General features: G+C 42.1%; 1 protein-coding gene across 1 annotated transcript in view; it reads right to left on the bottom strand.

Annotated features, from left to right (window-relative positions):
* Window positions 1–6,797, bottom strand: part of LOC126188779 (odorant receptor Or2-like) — an 84,549-nt gene extending 77,752 nt beyond the window's left edge. The window contains exon 1 of the mRNA XM_049930391.1: window positions 5,992–6,797. Coding sequence (XP_049786348.1) covers window positions 5,992–6,797 — 806 coding nt within the window. The remainder of the gene's footprint in view (window positions 1–5,991) is intronic.
* Window positions 6,798–15,207: the final 8,410 nt, after the last annotated feature.

Below are 15,207 nucleotides of genomic sequence, written 5' to 3'. Positions count from 1 at the left end.
ATTAAGTTAGATGTTCTTCGTCGTGTGCACAGCTGAATTCTATGTAATATCTTTATTAATTTGTGCACGCTGGAAATATTGTAATAAAAGTTGGGATCTCTTGGACCAAGTTTTTGATTTCACAGCGAGTCCCTTTTCATGCAGTTTGTTAATATTGAATTTTGGGAGTGTCAATACCCAAGACTCAGTACTTGGGTCACCCTTTTTTTCATCAGCGTTAAATCAAATCCGTTGCCTAACATTTTAATTCAATGTCTCAATTCTTCGGAGAGCGACCTGTCTCTCAGCAGCCGAAGTGATGCAGATCATTGTACCATTTCAGAAGGCATGTTCAGATTGATTGATACGTCGCGGTATGTTCATTGACGGTATCAGGAACAGTGTTTTAAGAAAATTTGATGTCGTATGTTCAAATCTTGCATTAGTGAAGGCAATTTTAGCTACAAACAATGAACTGCAAACCAAGGGCAGAGGAATCAACCACTGGAAAATTGAGAAGTTCTGACAGCGTGTAAGAACGCTGAATAAGTGGAAGTTGTTTACAAATAATACCGCTAATGGAGACATGCAGGGGATAGGCGGACTTGTTTCATTCTGTGCACAACCATGAAAACACAATAGCAAGTCCGCTAAAGAGCTGTCAAGCACACTGCAGGGGGTAGCCCGATTCTTATTTGCTTTGTATTACTTACGGAGAGCGAGGTGCACGAACACCAGATGTCACTCACTGAAACTGCCGAGAAACAGTTGGTAAAATAGAGAGGACAAGAATCACATGTTGGCGAAGTGGAAAGTTAATCAGCCTTTCTGCACTGAAATCTGATGAATCTTATGGTTCAGCGAAACCATTGGAAGTCAAATTAAAAATGTTACTTCCAGAAAAGGAAATAACGGTAATGAAGTTGTCGGATTGGATATTGGGCGGTTCTACCTACGCTAGATACATGGCTATTAAGTGGCTAATTGTGAAAGTAAAAACACAGACGGGCGTAGTTCCAACCACAGTTGTTTTCAGGATTTTTTTCTGCGTTCATCGCTTCTTTCACGTTTCGTAACGATCCAGATTTGTGAAAAATGCTGTGCCACAGAGCGGTTCGGAGTCCACTTAAATAGTATATATCCTCCAATAAGTGGCTACCTAAGTCAGTTCAATAGAACTTTGTCAAGTAAAGCAGTGCGTCGTCCAAACCTATGTTCGCGTAGAGAAGAGCTTCACTTTTGCCTTATTTACTAACACGGTGTCCGTTGTCCATTAATAAATTTTTACGATTTCTTAAGGTCTAACGAAACTCGAATAGAGTTCTCTTAGGATCCGAGTGTTGGTGGGGTGCTGGCCGCTGTGGCCGAGCGGTTCTAGGCGCTTCAGTCCTGAACCGCACGACCGCTACGGTCGTAGGTTCGAATTCTGCCTCAAGCATGAATTTGTGTGTGATGTCCTTAGGTTAGATAGGTTTAAGTAAAGTCTAGGGGACTGATGACCTCAGATGTTAAGTTCCATAATGCTTAGAACCATTTGAACCATTTTGTTGGTGGGGTAGATGTCCAGTACAAATGAGGGAAAATAACAATGTGGAGGCTCTAATTAACCACAGAGCTCCCGTATCTGAGTCCAGTGTCTTACAATTGGCCACCTAGTCTGGCTGGTGTGGTGATTTATGATACCGTTTACAAATGTTTGACGTACAAGATAATTAGGATTAAGTAAGTCCCGGGCTCATTGTGCAGAAACATCGAATTGTAAAGCCGCTAGGCCTACACAAATACAGGGTGTTCCATATAAGACCTTTTCTCCGTAATTTAGAAAATAATAACTGCCGGGAATATTTATTTAGATAGGTGAACGAAAGAAACGTTACTTTTCCTGTGAAGTTATGAAAGTAGTTTGCTTACCTGTTTTCTAAAGACATAGCTACGAGTCATAATTTTTAACGCAACATAATTTCATCTTATAGGTGATGTAGTTAATGCAACTATGTACAGATCAATTTAAATCCAAATTGTATTAATTTTATTGATAGGGCTAGAAAAGTTCAAAGTTTTAGGGGTGGAGGCAACATGCTGTACGTAATTCGCTGTGTTCAAATGGATGTACTGGTGACTGAACGTTCATTTACGTGAGATGCTCAAACGACTGCCCATTTTCCTTAATGCGTAAGTCAGGGCGCCTGAAAAACGACCTACGGATGAGATGCGGAGTTGCTGGTGTCGCGGAGTGCTGTGAGGCGTCATGTTCAGTTACATTGTACAGTGTATGCTCACACTCCCGTATACAAGGTCCATTGTAATGCACAAACAAGGTTCGGTCTGCCGCAGATATTGACGTGGAACAAATATGACATACACATCTAGCGAGTACGTTTGACATATTGCTGATGCTTAGCAGATGTCTGTACGACGCAAACGAAGCAGCTTTGGTTTACGCATTGAGATAACCTGGTCGAAGAGCTCCATCAGTCATTTCGTTCTTACTTGCTGAACAACAACTTCGAGAAACGACTTTTTTGAGAAGGAGAAGCTGTAATAGACGTAACAGATGATGACCAGCAAGAAGTGAGCATAAGAATCTGTTTTCACTGCAATACCCCACGATCCTCAAGTCAGCTTCCGAGAAGTTTCTGCAGTCACTGGTATAGTCCTTACATCTGTGTGGCGAATAGTGCACGGTCACAAGTTTCACTGCACTACCTGTCACTGACACAGGAGCTGTATGAGAAGGATTTCAACCTGAGAATTGCTTTCTGCGAATAGGACATGAATAATTTCACTCTAAACACCGTACAAAGTGTTATGTTTTCCGATGAATCCATGTTCGTAAATTACGGTTCAGTGAACTGTCATAATATGCATTACTGGACCAAACAAAAAACCGTGGTGGGTACATCATGTCGATCGTCAAAGAAGGTGTTCCCTTAATGTGTGGTGTGGAATCCTTGGAGATGAAATTATTCGTCCACACTAACTCGTAGGTTCTCTGCCAGCTTCAATCCGGAACCGCGCTGCTGCTATGGTGTCAGGTTCGAATTCTGCCTCGGGCATGGATGTGTGTGATGTGCTTATGTTAGTTAGGTTTAAGTAGTTCTAAGTCTAGGGGACTGATGACCTCAGATGTTAAGTCCCATAGTGCTCAGAGCCATTTGTTCTCTGCCAGGTGAGACGAATGAAGCTTTTATTGTCCACAATTTAGGCACCCTGCTTGAACTCGACAGTCTAGACGTTAATGCAACACGATGATTACGCAACCCATTCTGCACGAGAGGTTGTGCAAGAACTGAACAACAGATTTCTTGGGAAATGATTGGAATACCGTGATCCGGACGATTGTCCAATTTAATACCAGTAGATCTGTTTTTGGGAGTATATCTAAGGAATCTTGTTCATGTCGGAATTCAAAACTCCAGATGACTTCAGACAGGATACGTCTCGTCTGCAGGTAGTTTAGAAGGATCACGAGTTATGCGTTCAGAAAAATGGGCACTCGTTTGAGCACCTGACTTGAATAGACCAGAACAGCCATTTGAACACAATGCGAGTAATAATACAAAAGACTCAACGCTCAATAACCGTTCAAATTATCATAAAAATTGTAACACTAGCCTCCACGGGCTACTTACACCACATCGGTCTGTTAGCAGTGTGGCGGATGTCACACAGTATTTTAAATACTACTTGCATTGGTTTTGTACATCTCGTGTCTGCCGGATCCTATAATATATCCAACGATGTGTTATCCGGCCTGGGTCATTCAATAGTCATGCTTTTCACGTTTTGAAAAGCATATTTTGTGTCTGTTCAATTCATTATGACAGCCCATCAATGTGATTTGACCCTTTACGTAAATAACTTCCCGGATCCGGGGACGTTGTAACTGTCCGTCTACAGCATGAAAATATTAGAATTATAAACCTGATGATGCCTCTATACTGATGTGAAACCTACAGTTGCGAATAAAGGAACTTCATACAGCTATGCGACTTTTGGACACACCTTATGATTCTTGACTTCTTAATTCTTGACTTTTATGATGATTTGAAAGATTATTGAGTGTTTTTTATTGTTACTGACAGCGTCTCTGAGCTGTCACTGCCCTCACCACAATCAATTATATGCTGCATGTTGCATCCAACCCTGAGACTTGGAATGTTTCTAGCTTCCAACTAAACGTGATAGACGTTTGATCTGAATTGATTTTTTACACACTAGATTAGATATATTCGCTACAGTATAGGAAAATATAACTTACTACGAGGGTAATCCCAAAATAAATGTCTCCTATTTTTTTATAAGTATCTAGACCTATTTATTTCTACAATGGTTTCCATCAGTTTACAGCTTGAACATTTAGCTATTTTTCGACATAATCGTCGATTCGTCGGAGCTGAATCGCTTTTCGGCCAAATGTGCTTTTAACCTAGGGAAGAGGTGATAGTCACTGGGCGCTAAGTCAGGACTATAGGGTGGATGGGTGATTATGTTTCACTGAAAGTGTTGCAGGAGAGCAACGGTTTTCTGAGCGATGTGTGGGCGAGCGTTGTCATGGAGAATGTGTACGTCCTTGCTCAACATTCCTCTTCTCCACTTCTGAATTGCCCGTTTGAGTTTTCTCAGAGTCTCACAGTACCTGTCAGCGTTAATTGTGGTCCCAGCGATTCAACTCCGACGACGAGGTGAAAGAAGAGGTTCATAACTTTCTGAACAGCATGGCGGTGAGCTGGTATGACATGGGCATACAAAAACTGCCACAGCGTCTACAAAACTGCATCAACAGAAATGGTGGCTATGTCGAAAAATAGCTAAATGTTCAAGCAGTAAACTGATGCAAACCATTGTAGAATAAACATGTCTACGTACATATAAAAAAATAGGAGACCTTACTTTTGGGATTACCTTCGTATTTACAAAAAAATTGTAGCTCGTTATTGTAAAATTTCAGGATACTAGCTAAGTAAACTATGTTCATCATTCCAAAGAAAGAGTAATGATTCCTATTCCAGAATGAGATTCTCACTCTGCAGAGGAGTGTGCGCTGATATGAAACCTCCTGGCAGATTAAAACTGTGTGCCGGACCGAGACTCGAACTCGGGACCTTTGCCTTTCGCGGGCAAGTGCTCTACCAACTGATCTACTCGAGCACTACTCACGGCACCTTCTCACAGCTTTACTTCTGGCAGTACCTCGTGTCCTACCTTCCAAACTTTACAGAAGCTCTCCTGCGAACCTTGCAGAACTAGCACTCCTGAAAGAAAGGATACTGCGGAGACATGGCTTAAGCACAGCCTGGGGGATGTTTACAGAATGAGATTTTCACTCTGCAGCGGAGTGTGCGCTGATATGAAACTTCGCAGGAGAGCTTCTTTAAAGTTTGGAAGGTAGGAGACGAGGTACTGGGAGAAGTGAAGCTGTGAGGACGGGGCATGAGTCGTGCTTGGGTAGCTCAGATGGTGGAGCACTTGCCCGCGAAAGGCAAAGGTCCCGAGTTCGAGTCTCGGTCCGGCACACAGTTTTAATCTGCCAGAAAGTTTCAATTTTAATGGTTATTGAGTGTTTTTTATTGTTACTGACAGCGTCTCTGAGCTGTCACTGCCCTCACCACAATCAATTATATGCTTCATGTTGCATCCAACGCTGAGACTTGGAATGTTTCTAGCTTCCAACTAAACGTGATAGACGTTTGATCTGAATTGATTTTTTACACACTAGATTAAATATATTTGCTACAGTATAGGAAAATACAACATTGTATTTACAAAAAATTGTAGCTCGTTATTGTTAAATTTCAGGAAAATAGCTAATGTTCATAATTCCACAGAAAGAGTAATGTTTCCCATGTTTACTTATGTAAATAAATATTCCTTTCACTTATTACTTTGTTAGTTACAAAAAAAATCACCTTATTTCAAACACCATGAATATCTTCGCGCCAGTAGACACATCAGAAATTGGAAAACAGAAATTGCGGAGAGGTGTCAGAGCATCAACATTTCTTTACGTACCTCAGTAGCTTCTGATGAGTCTGTACGCAGGCACGCAGTTGTCGGTGAACGACGTCGTGACCCAGTCGGATCTGAGAGCTTACTTCGCGGACAGTGCTCGGTTTAGACTCGGCCACCATCGCCTCGACGGTGTTCAGGTCGGCGAAGCGAGACGCCAGAATTCTGAACTGTACAGACACGTGGGCCATCACGGCCATGAAGAAACAGTCGGTGTCCATGTTGATGAGCGAGAAATAGGCGGTACCGACGCACTGGAGGGCGTAGGAGCACTCGTACAGCGGGGAGCGACCCCAGGGCTCCAGGGGCAGCTGCTGGAAGGGCCAGAGGCGCTCGCCAGGGGGTGCCAACAGCGGGATGACAGCCCACGAGAGGAGGGCGAACAGAACGTACCAGTGCAGGAAGAGGGTCAGCCGGGTGGCGCGCGCCTGCGAGCGGCGGCTCAGCTGCAGCAGGGAGGAGTCGCGGTCGCAGAACACCTGCTGCTCGGCCGCCAGCTGGTCCACGCGGCGCACCAGCGCGTAGAAGAGCGGCCGCCGGCTCAGCAGCAGCGCCGACTTGGTGAGCGCTGTCAGAATGACGAACAGGTTGGCCAGCCCGAGCGTGACCTCGGCGAGGCCCCCGGGCCGCAACCAGAGACCCACGGAGGCGACGGCGAGGTGCGCCACCCCCACCGCCAGCACGGCCGCCGTGTAGGCGTGGAACAGCGCAGAGCCCGCCGGCTGCCACAGCCCCAGCGAGCACAGCAGTCGGATGTTGGGCCGCAGCACCGACTGGCCCCGCCTCCGCTCTGTCTCGCACTGCGTCATCGCTCTCGGCCTCTTCCTCCCTACCTGTTCCTCCCAAAAACTCCCAAGAATTCCTACTGGGCCCCCAGTATCCCGCGCATCTTTCCTCGCTCTATTTTTATACACCCGTCACCTGGCATCAATATTAAACGCTCCGCAATTCTTTACAAACCTCTCCCTTCGACCAGGCTAAAGAGAATTCTCAATCAGCGTAAACAGGACGGTTTGTAATTAATTACTCGCCCGTTACATCCAAGTCGTGGTTCTCAAGTCTCGATTAACGTTGAATTACACTCGGCCGATTTTAATATTGCAAATGAAAGTAAGTCGATATGGAGAGTAAATATTGCATCAGAGAGAGCGCGCCCCCCTAGCGCTGGGATTGAGAGAGTAAATTATACATCCGCAAAGCAGGGAGAAGGGGGAATACTGTCAGCTCCGACCAGCTGATGCGTCCTTTCTCGCTTCCGTGGGTGCCGAGTCTGAACCCAGTAAGCAGCTCGACACTTGGGACAACATGTACATGTGCATGCATGCAACACCTGCTACGATGTTGTAACACTACTGCACAACATACGCCTCATAACATACTTTCAAAAAAAGAGAATATCTCACAATTACGAGGGTGATCCCAAAAGTAAGGTCTCCAATTTTTTTGAAGTACATAGACCTGCTTATTTCTGCAATGGTTTACATCAGTTTACAGCTTGAACATTTAGCTATTTTACCACGTAATCACCATTTCTGTCAATGCGTTTTTGTAGACGCTGTCGCAGTTATTGTATGCACATGTCGTACCAGCTCGCCGCCATGCTGTTCAAAAAGTTATGAATCTTTCATTCACCTCGTCGTCGGAGCTGAATCAAATCAAATGATTCGAATGGCTCTGAGTACTATGCGACTTAACTTCTGAGGTCATCAGTCGCCTAGAACTTAAAACTAATTAAACCTAACTAACCTAAGGTCATCACGCACATCCATGCCCGAGGCAGGATTCGAACCTGCGACCGTAGCGGTCGCTCGGCTCCAGACTGTAGCGCCTAGAACCGCACGGCCACTCCGGCCGGCTGGAGCTGAATCGCTGGGACCACAATTAACGCTCATAGGTACTGTGAGACTCTGAAAAAACTCAAACGGGCGATTCATAACCGGAGAAGAGGAATGTTGAGCAAGGGCGTACACATTCTCCATGACAACGCTCGCCCACACATCGTTCGGCAAACCGTTTTTCTCCTGCAACAGTTTCAGAGGAACATAATCACCCACCCACCCTATAGTCTTGGCTTGGCGCCCAGTGACTATCACCTCTTCCCTAGGTTAAAAGAGCATTTGGCCGGAAAGCGATTCATCTCCGACGACGAGGTGAAAGAAGAGGTTCGTAACTTTCTGAATAGCATGGCGGCGAGCTGGTATGACGTGGGCATACAATAACTGCCACAGCGTCTCCAAAAATGCATCGACAGAAATGGTAATTATGTCGAAAAATAGCTAATTGTTCAAACTGTAAACTGATGTAAACCATTGTAGAAATAAACAGGTCTATGTACTTATAAAAAATAGTAGACCTTAGTTTTGGGATTACCCTCGTAGTGTGGTACCGTGGCTCGCATATCCGACGAAGTGGGTTCAGGGTGTTCTCCCCCAGAGCATATTGGTTCCTTTCCTTACGGTTATATGAGAGTTGTTTCGTATGGGTAGGTGAGTGTCATAGATGCATGCATAGTGTAATGATATGTTTTTGTTGTATGATAATAATGATGAAGATGATGATGAGAGACTCTCACAAGTTAAGACGACAAAGACGCATAGCAAATAACTTGAGTGCGTCTCTTTTGCTACTGCACATCTGTACTGTACATGGCAACGATTATCAGTTGTCCAATATATCCGACTTTCTTCCGTTTCCATACGCGGGTTAGGAAAACCGGTGCCTACGTTCCTCTACGCAATATCTCATTAATCCAACTGCCATGGACTCGACGCGAGCGACAGGTGGTAGGCCGAAGAGCACTTGCATATTTTCCCCCACAGTCAAGTCTTGGATTTTTCTTAGTTTTTTCGCGATTTCCAAGGCGTCAGTTTGTAGTGTCTGACAGTTCAGACTTGGTTTCAGCATTTCTGTCGCAGTGTCTCACATGGCAAACAAGCCTAGAATCACCTGCACCAACCTCCTTTACACACGCTCTGGGTTTCCTCTTACTTCTCACATTAAAGATAGCTTGGTAGTACACTAGTATAAGTCGTATGTATGCAATGTCGTATGTAAGCAATCTCTTTCTAAACGTACTACAGTTTCAGATACCCCATTAATTAATCGCAATCTGCCCTTCCACCTACCTAGAACTGAACCTATACGATCCAACGACATCGTGGCTCCATACATTGCTTCTCCCAAGTATTTGTATCACATAAATAAGTACACTTGCTAGTCATTAATCCTATCGTCGAACGCTACTCTACTTTTACGCATCTTGAGATCCACGATTTCACAGTTCTTTTCATTAAGACATAGTAGACTATCCTTCGACCCAGTGTGATCCTTTGCAAGATATGATTGAATATTACTAAAATTTTATACAAATAACATCTTCTCATTGATATTTTCATACATAAATGACGACGCCATGAGGACTGCAACTGTTGCGATACATAAAATAAAACAGTTTTCTACCTCAGCCACTTACTTATTTTGCCATTACGCCTTTCGGTGGTTCACACAACCATAATCAGGTGAATAGGCGAATAAATGTGTAGTTACATAGCTGGTTTCAGTGAAGAACACAGACGTCTTTCCACAGCAGCAGACCAAGGACAATGTAGATTATGTTGCGTCTTTTGCTGATGATAAATATTGTTTTCTAGAAAAGGCTCTTTGGATGTTATAAAACATGAATTGTGACAATAAATGTTCGTTACGTGGACAGTACAGTCGTAAAAAGTCTGCATACTGCTACTTAGCGTATGTGCTCTCCGCTGTCCGTCATGTTTACAATGTCACTACAAAGGTGTTATACATGTTACAGATACGGTTACTTGCATAGGATACAAAGATAATTGAAAGGTTAAATAGCTGGAGCGTGGTTATTCGATACTCTGCATTACAACTGTGATTGCACCTTTGTATCCAGTGTAAGAAATCACATATGTAACATGTGCAACATTGTGAAGTAGAGTGACGAATAACCAAGCTCCAGCTATAGCACTTTTTACGAGGGCTATCCAAAAACTAAGTTCCGATCGGTCGCGAAATGGAAACCACTGTAAAAATCCGACGAAAATTTGCACAGATGTCTTGGACAGTGTGTGTAGAACGCCCGTCGATCGCGTCACATCGCTCTTTTCAGTTCTGAGCGCACAGTGAACACGTAAATGTACCTAGAAAATAGTGGCTCCCGCCAAGTACGAGGGCCTGGTGAGAAATTTCGCCTGGAGCTATGCAGCCCACGTAACACAACTGTCACGCCGTTCCTTCTTCGTAACAATTCTCAACGGCACGCTGCAGGGGCAATGAAGATCCTACTACAGCGTTTTCAGTGGGGAGTGTTTTATCACCCACAATACAGACCGCAAAAGATCCCCGAGTTTCATCTCTGCTCGCACGAACCGCTGACTATGAAGACAACATTATGGCACAGACAATGAGCTGTAGACCTGTGCAGAGAATTAGCGGAAAGCAGTGGCGGCTGCCTTCTATGACAAGGGTATTGAAAATTGGTACAGCCCCACGACAAATGTCTAAGTCGGAGCGGCGATTAATTAGCTGGGAGTTGTGGCTAGCTGTTGCAAATAAAATATTTTTGATTTTTACAGTAGTGCCCATTTCGCGGCCGATCGGAACTTACTTTTTGGATAGCCCTCGTAATTATCTTTGTACCCAATGTGAGGAAGCATCTCTGTAACGTCTACTTTTTCTCCAAGTACAATTTACTGTCACAAATTCGTTTTTTCTAACTTACAAAGTGCCTTCTCAAAAAAAAAAAAAAATCATCAGGAAAGGATGCAACGTAATTCACATTACTCTTGCTCTGCTGCTGAGAAAAGACGTCTGTGCTCTTCGCTAAAAGCAGCTAAGCACGAGTAAATAAACAGTTCTCCAACTGAGGATGATGATCGTGGTGTGAACCATCGAAACGCATAGTGACAAAATAAATAAGTTATTGCCGCAGAAAACTGTTTTCTTTGTATCCATGCCATCGGCGAAACGTTTGAGATTGCAGTTAACACTCTCCGCTATCTCGTTTATCTATATCACGAACAGAAACTGCACTATCACACTTCCCAGGGGTATCACAAGGAATTCTTGCGTATCAGTAGATAATTATCCTTGCCTGATTAAGAACTATTTTCTGAATTTTAAGCAAATCCGCCTCCAGTCTCATAAATGGCGAATATATTTTATTTAGTTGATATAGGTGTGGTTTCTCATGGATTGCATAGCGAAAGTCTACAGTCTTCGAGTCCAGTCGACTACTTCTTTCGTGGGCATTATCACATCGGGCGAAATAGGTTTATATGTTATCGGTTATTATGCAATTCGTGCTTATTTTCATCAAGACTATGCCTTAGTCATTCGTACGGGTCATGTTGAAACGTCCCCTTTGAACAATTTATACAAAACTGTGCTTAAACTGTCACACAATATTTTTAGCGCAACGCAATCTGACTATCAAAGATCCCTGCAAAAGAATGGCCCTGAGTAACATTAAACTATACCTTTCAGAAACCACTTACAAAAATCTTCGTTACTCGAACTACTGCAATACAGCGAGCGCCATTATTGCCAGATAAATAAAAGATTCAAACTACGGAAGGCACTAACTACTGATAGGCATAGTTAGCAAATGAAAGATTTTAATAGAGAACAAACAATGTATTTACCTTAATATCATCAAAAGTCATAATATATGTAATTTCAAAACTCCGCCATCTCTCTCCTCACATCCACCACTGCTGGCGGCTCACCTCTAACTGCGCAACGCTACGCGCTGTTCACATCCAGTTATAGCAGTTCATGACAACAATGGCAGACAACAATGCAAACTAGCCACAGGCTGCACACAGCACAGCCAGTGATTTTCATACAGAGCGCTACGTGGCATTACCAATATAAAAATCTAAACAGCCTACTTACATAGCTCCCATGCTTCCCACAAAAAATTTTACAAATTGTTTTTGGGCAGTGGCCATTACAGATTTGAAAAATTTTTTCATAATTACAGTAAGAAAGATATCAAATGCACACACTTATTAATACAATGTTGGTCAAAAGCTAAAATTTTCTCACAGTCCACAAAGATAGTCCTGATCATTCATCACAGTAAAACTGCCGTTTCTTTTATCAAAGTCTGAGCAGTAAAAGACAATGCACACGGAAGTAGTGGATGTCCATGCAGTCTTGAAGAAGTAGTGTTGTCCTTCCAACTGAAAGACAGTGCTGACTCTTGACGTGCTGACAGGTAATGGGCCACAATGGAGCAAACCCACAGCAGAGTCATTGGAAGTTCAGAAGAATATTGGTAGGTAGGTCATCACAGAGCAGACCCACTGTAGTCCTGGTAGAGATTACGGTATTGGTGGGCCACCAGAGGTGTAGACCCACTGCAGTCCTTGTGGAGACGGCCAGCAGCCATCTGTTGCGACTGTGCAGGTGCACATTCACCATCGAAGAGTCTTGCAGAGAAGATAGCAAGTCCATAAACCACCACTAGTGCACGCACAAAGTTTTAGGAATTGTCTTTAGAACCAGCAATGCTGTTATCCAGTCCCTTGCTGAATTATTAACACACGTGCAAACACTAACAGTCCCTACTTCTCACATATTGTCCATATACTATGACCAACAGAAACGTGTGCAGTGAAATGTAACGTACAAGTTAATAATGTGATTAACTGGTGTCAATTACAATTTTATAACATAAAAATACAATAACAAAGGTACAAAATACATCATTAAAGAACATAACAATACAGATAACATTTGTGGTAATATGGGCTTTACAAAAGAATTGACCTAACATATACATCAGTGTTACAGGAATTATGACATAAGTAAATACATAAACGATCAGAATAACTTGCGAAACATCAACTTCACACATGAGCATTAAAACAAAACAGAATAAATAATGTCTAAGCATCTTTACAAGGTAAATAACATATTATTAATGCCAATTATATTTGAGGATAACAGTATTCCTCATCATAGTGAATGTAGCTTAGTATTAGAAGAAGAAAAAATTCTATGAAACTACACAGAGACAGGAAGAAAACAAATACACAAGGGTACACAAACATATAGTGGGATAACACAAAAGGGAAAGGACAGGGTTTGTTTTACTGCAGTATTTTGCATGGAGATCTCCCTTCGTTCATCATTATTCCCAAAAAGTCCTATCTAAGCTTGCTTTCTGTATTCTGTTCACATCCTCTGTCAAAATAGTTTTTCTCCACTGTACAGTATCCTTTTTTTTTCGCCCAAACCATTTTCTGATAGCTTCTCAATGCATTTCTTATAAATTCATCATAGTTAGTTTCTTATACAGTCTACCCCCTCTTAAGCTAACTTAAATCTACTGAGCTCAGATGCTAAACTAAGGGATGAGGCAATGCAGCATCACATAACAGATTAACACAAACAGCAATGACAAAAAATGCCAATTTGCAAAGCAAGCAGCAGTAAATCTAAATTAACAGAAAAAATGCAAAATTATGACTAATATGAGCCAATGTGCAGCAACAAGAAAAGCTTAACAGAGTAATAAAAAGTTAAATTCACTAACACTATGCCTGGCAAACAGCAGCAACTTATACCTTAACATGACATAGCAGAAAAAAGCAGAAAAAATATTACAGTAAAAACAACAATGCAGATAAGGGAAATGTAAATTTACATCTTAATGTCTATGTAATTAAAGTGGTGCACCACAACAACTTATTGTAAAAAAAAATATTACCATGTACTAGAAAAGAAAATTATGTGTTACTGTTACTAGTTCTTTCTTATTGTTCTTTCCTTTCCAAGTGCTCCTTTTTTAAAGAATGTGGATCATAAAATAATTATTTAATAGATCTGTTGACAGAAAGTGTTCACATTAGCAAATGCATTTTATTTTATCAAAGCAATGCTGTAACACAGCTGGAAACCAGATATCAAATGAAGTAAGCAATTACGCAAACCAAAGCATAAAAATATCATTCAGTAGTCATGTGACATTTCATAAGTTAGTAGAAATTCTCTCAACTCTCATAGAAAGACGCTTGTCATAATCAGGTGTGCAGATGTAAAAATATTTCTTGTCATTTTATTAGGCATTTCAGTAAATATCATAAATTAAGAGCTCCACAGTGTTATCATATGTTTTTAATTTCGAGCAAGTCGTTTTTGCGATGCTTTCTAGAAACGAATGTCACTAGCGGGAGTGTAGGCCTCCTTTTTTTTTCTGCCTGTGCTTCCGGAAAGGCACACCCTAATGGCTTGTTCTCCAGGCGTCTGACACACCTGTGTGCCCACGACGCATTATGTGCAGGTGGTCACTTAACTTTCTTACGGAAATATTTACGACAGCAGCTTCCGCTACAGTGACAGTCTCATATAAAAATATTTCACAGGTCAAGAATTTGCGTTGCAAATGTGTAGAAACAAAATCCTATGAATATAACATTGTCCAAAAAAATTTTCGCCGGCATTGTGATACATTCACGCATTTACACACACATTTCATAACTCTTAAAGTACGATTCTTGGTTTCCAACAACCTTTTTCACAAACCAGTGTGCCTAACCACTACTCCTTATTCCTTACCTTGTTACACATATACATATTCGTCGACATTCTTAGCATAATCAAATAACTCATATAGCATTAGCTTATTGATGATAAACATACATCAACAGCATAATACACATCGTCGTCGTAATAATAACATCATAACACGTCAGTCAAATCTCATGCTTAAACTGACACACAATATTTTTAGCGCAACGTAATCTGACTATCAAAGATCCCTGCAAAAGAATGGCCCTGAGTAACATTAAACTATACCTTTCAGAAATCACTCTCACAAAAATCTTCGTTACTCGAACTACTGCAATACAGCAAGCGCCACTACTGCCAGCTAAATAAAAGATTCAAACTACGGAAGGCACTAACTACTGATAGAGATAGTTAGCAAATGAAAGATATTAATAGAGAACAAACAATGTATTTACCTTAATATCATCACAAGTCATAATATATGTAATTTCAAAACTCCGCCATCTCTCTCCTCACATCCACTACTGCTGGCGGCTCACCTCTAACTGCGCAACGCTACGCGCTGTTCACATCCAGTTATAGCAGTTCATGACAACAATGGCAGACAACAATGCAAACTAGCCACAGGCTGCACACAGCACAGCCAGTGATTTTCATACAGAGCGCTACGTGGCATTA

Source organism: Schistocerca cancellata, chromosome 5, assembly GCF_023864275.1.
Source record: "Schistocerca cancellata isolate TAMUIC-IGC-003103 chromosome 5, iqSchCanc2.1, whole genome shotgun sequence".
NCBI lineage: Eukaryota > Metazoa > Arthropoda > Insecta > Orthoptera > Acrididae > Schistocerca > Schistocerca cancellata.
This window is presented reverse-complemented; position numbering and strand designations above follow the sequence as displayed.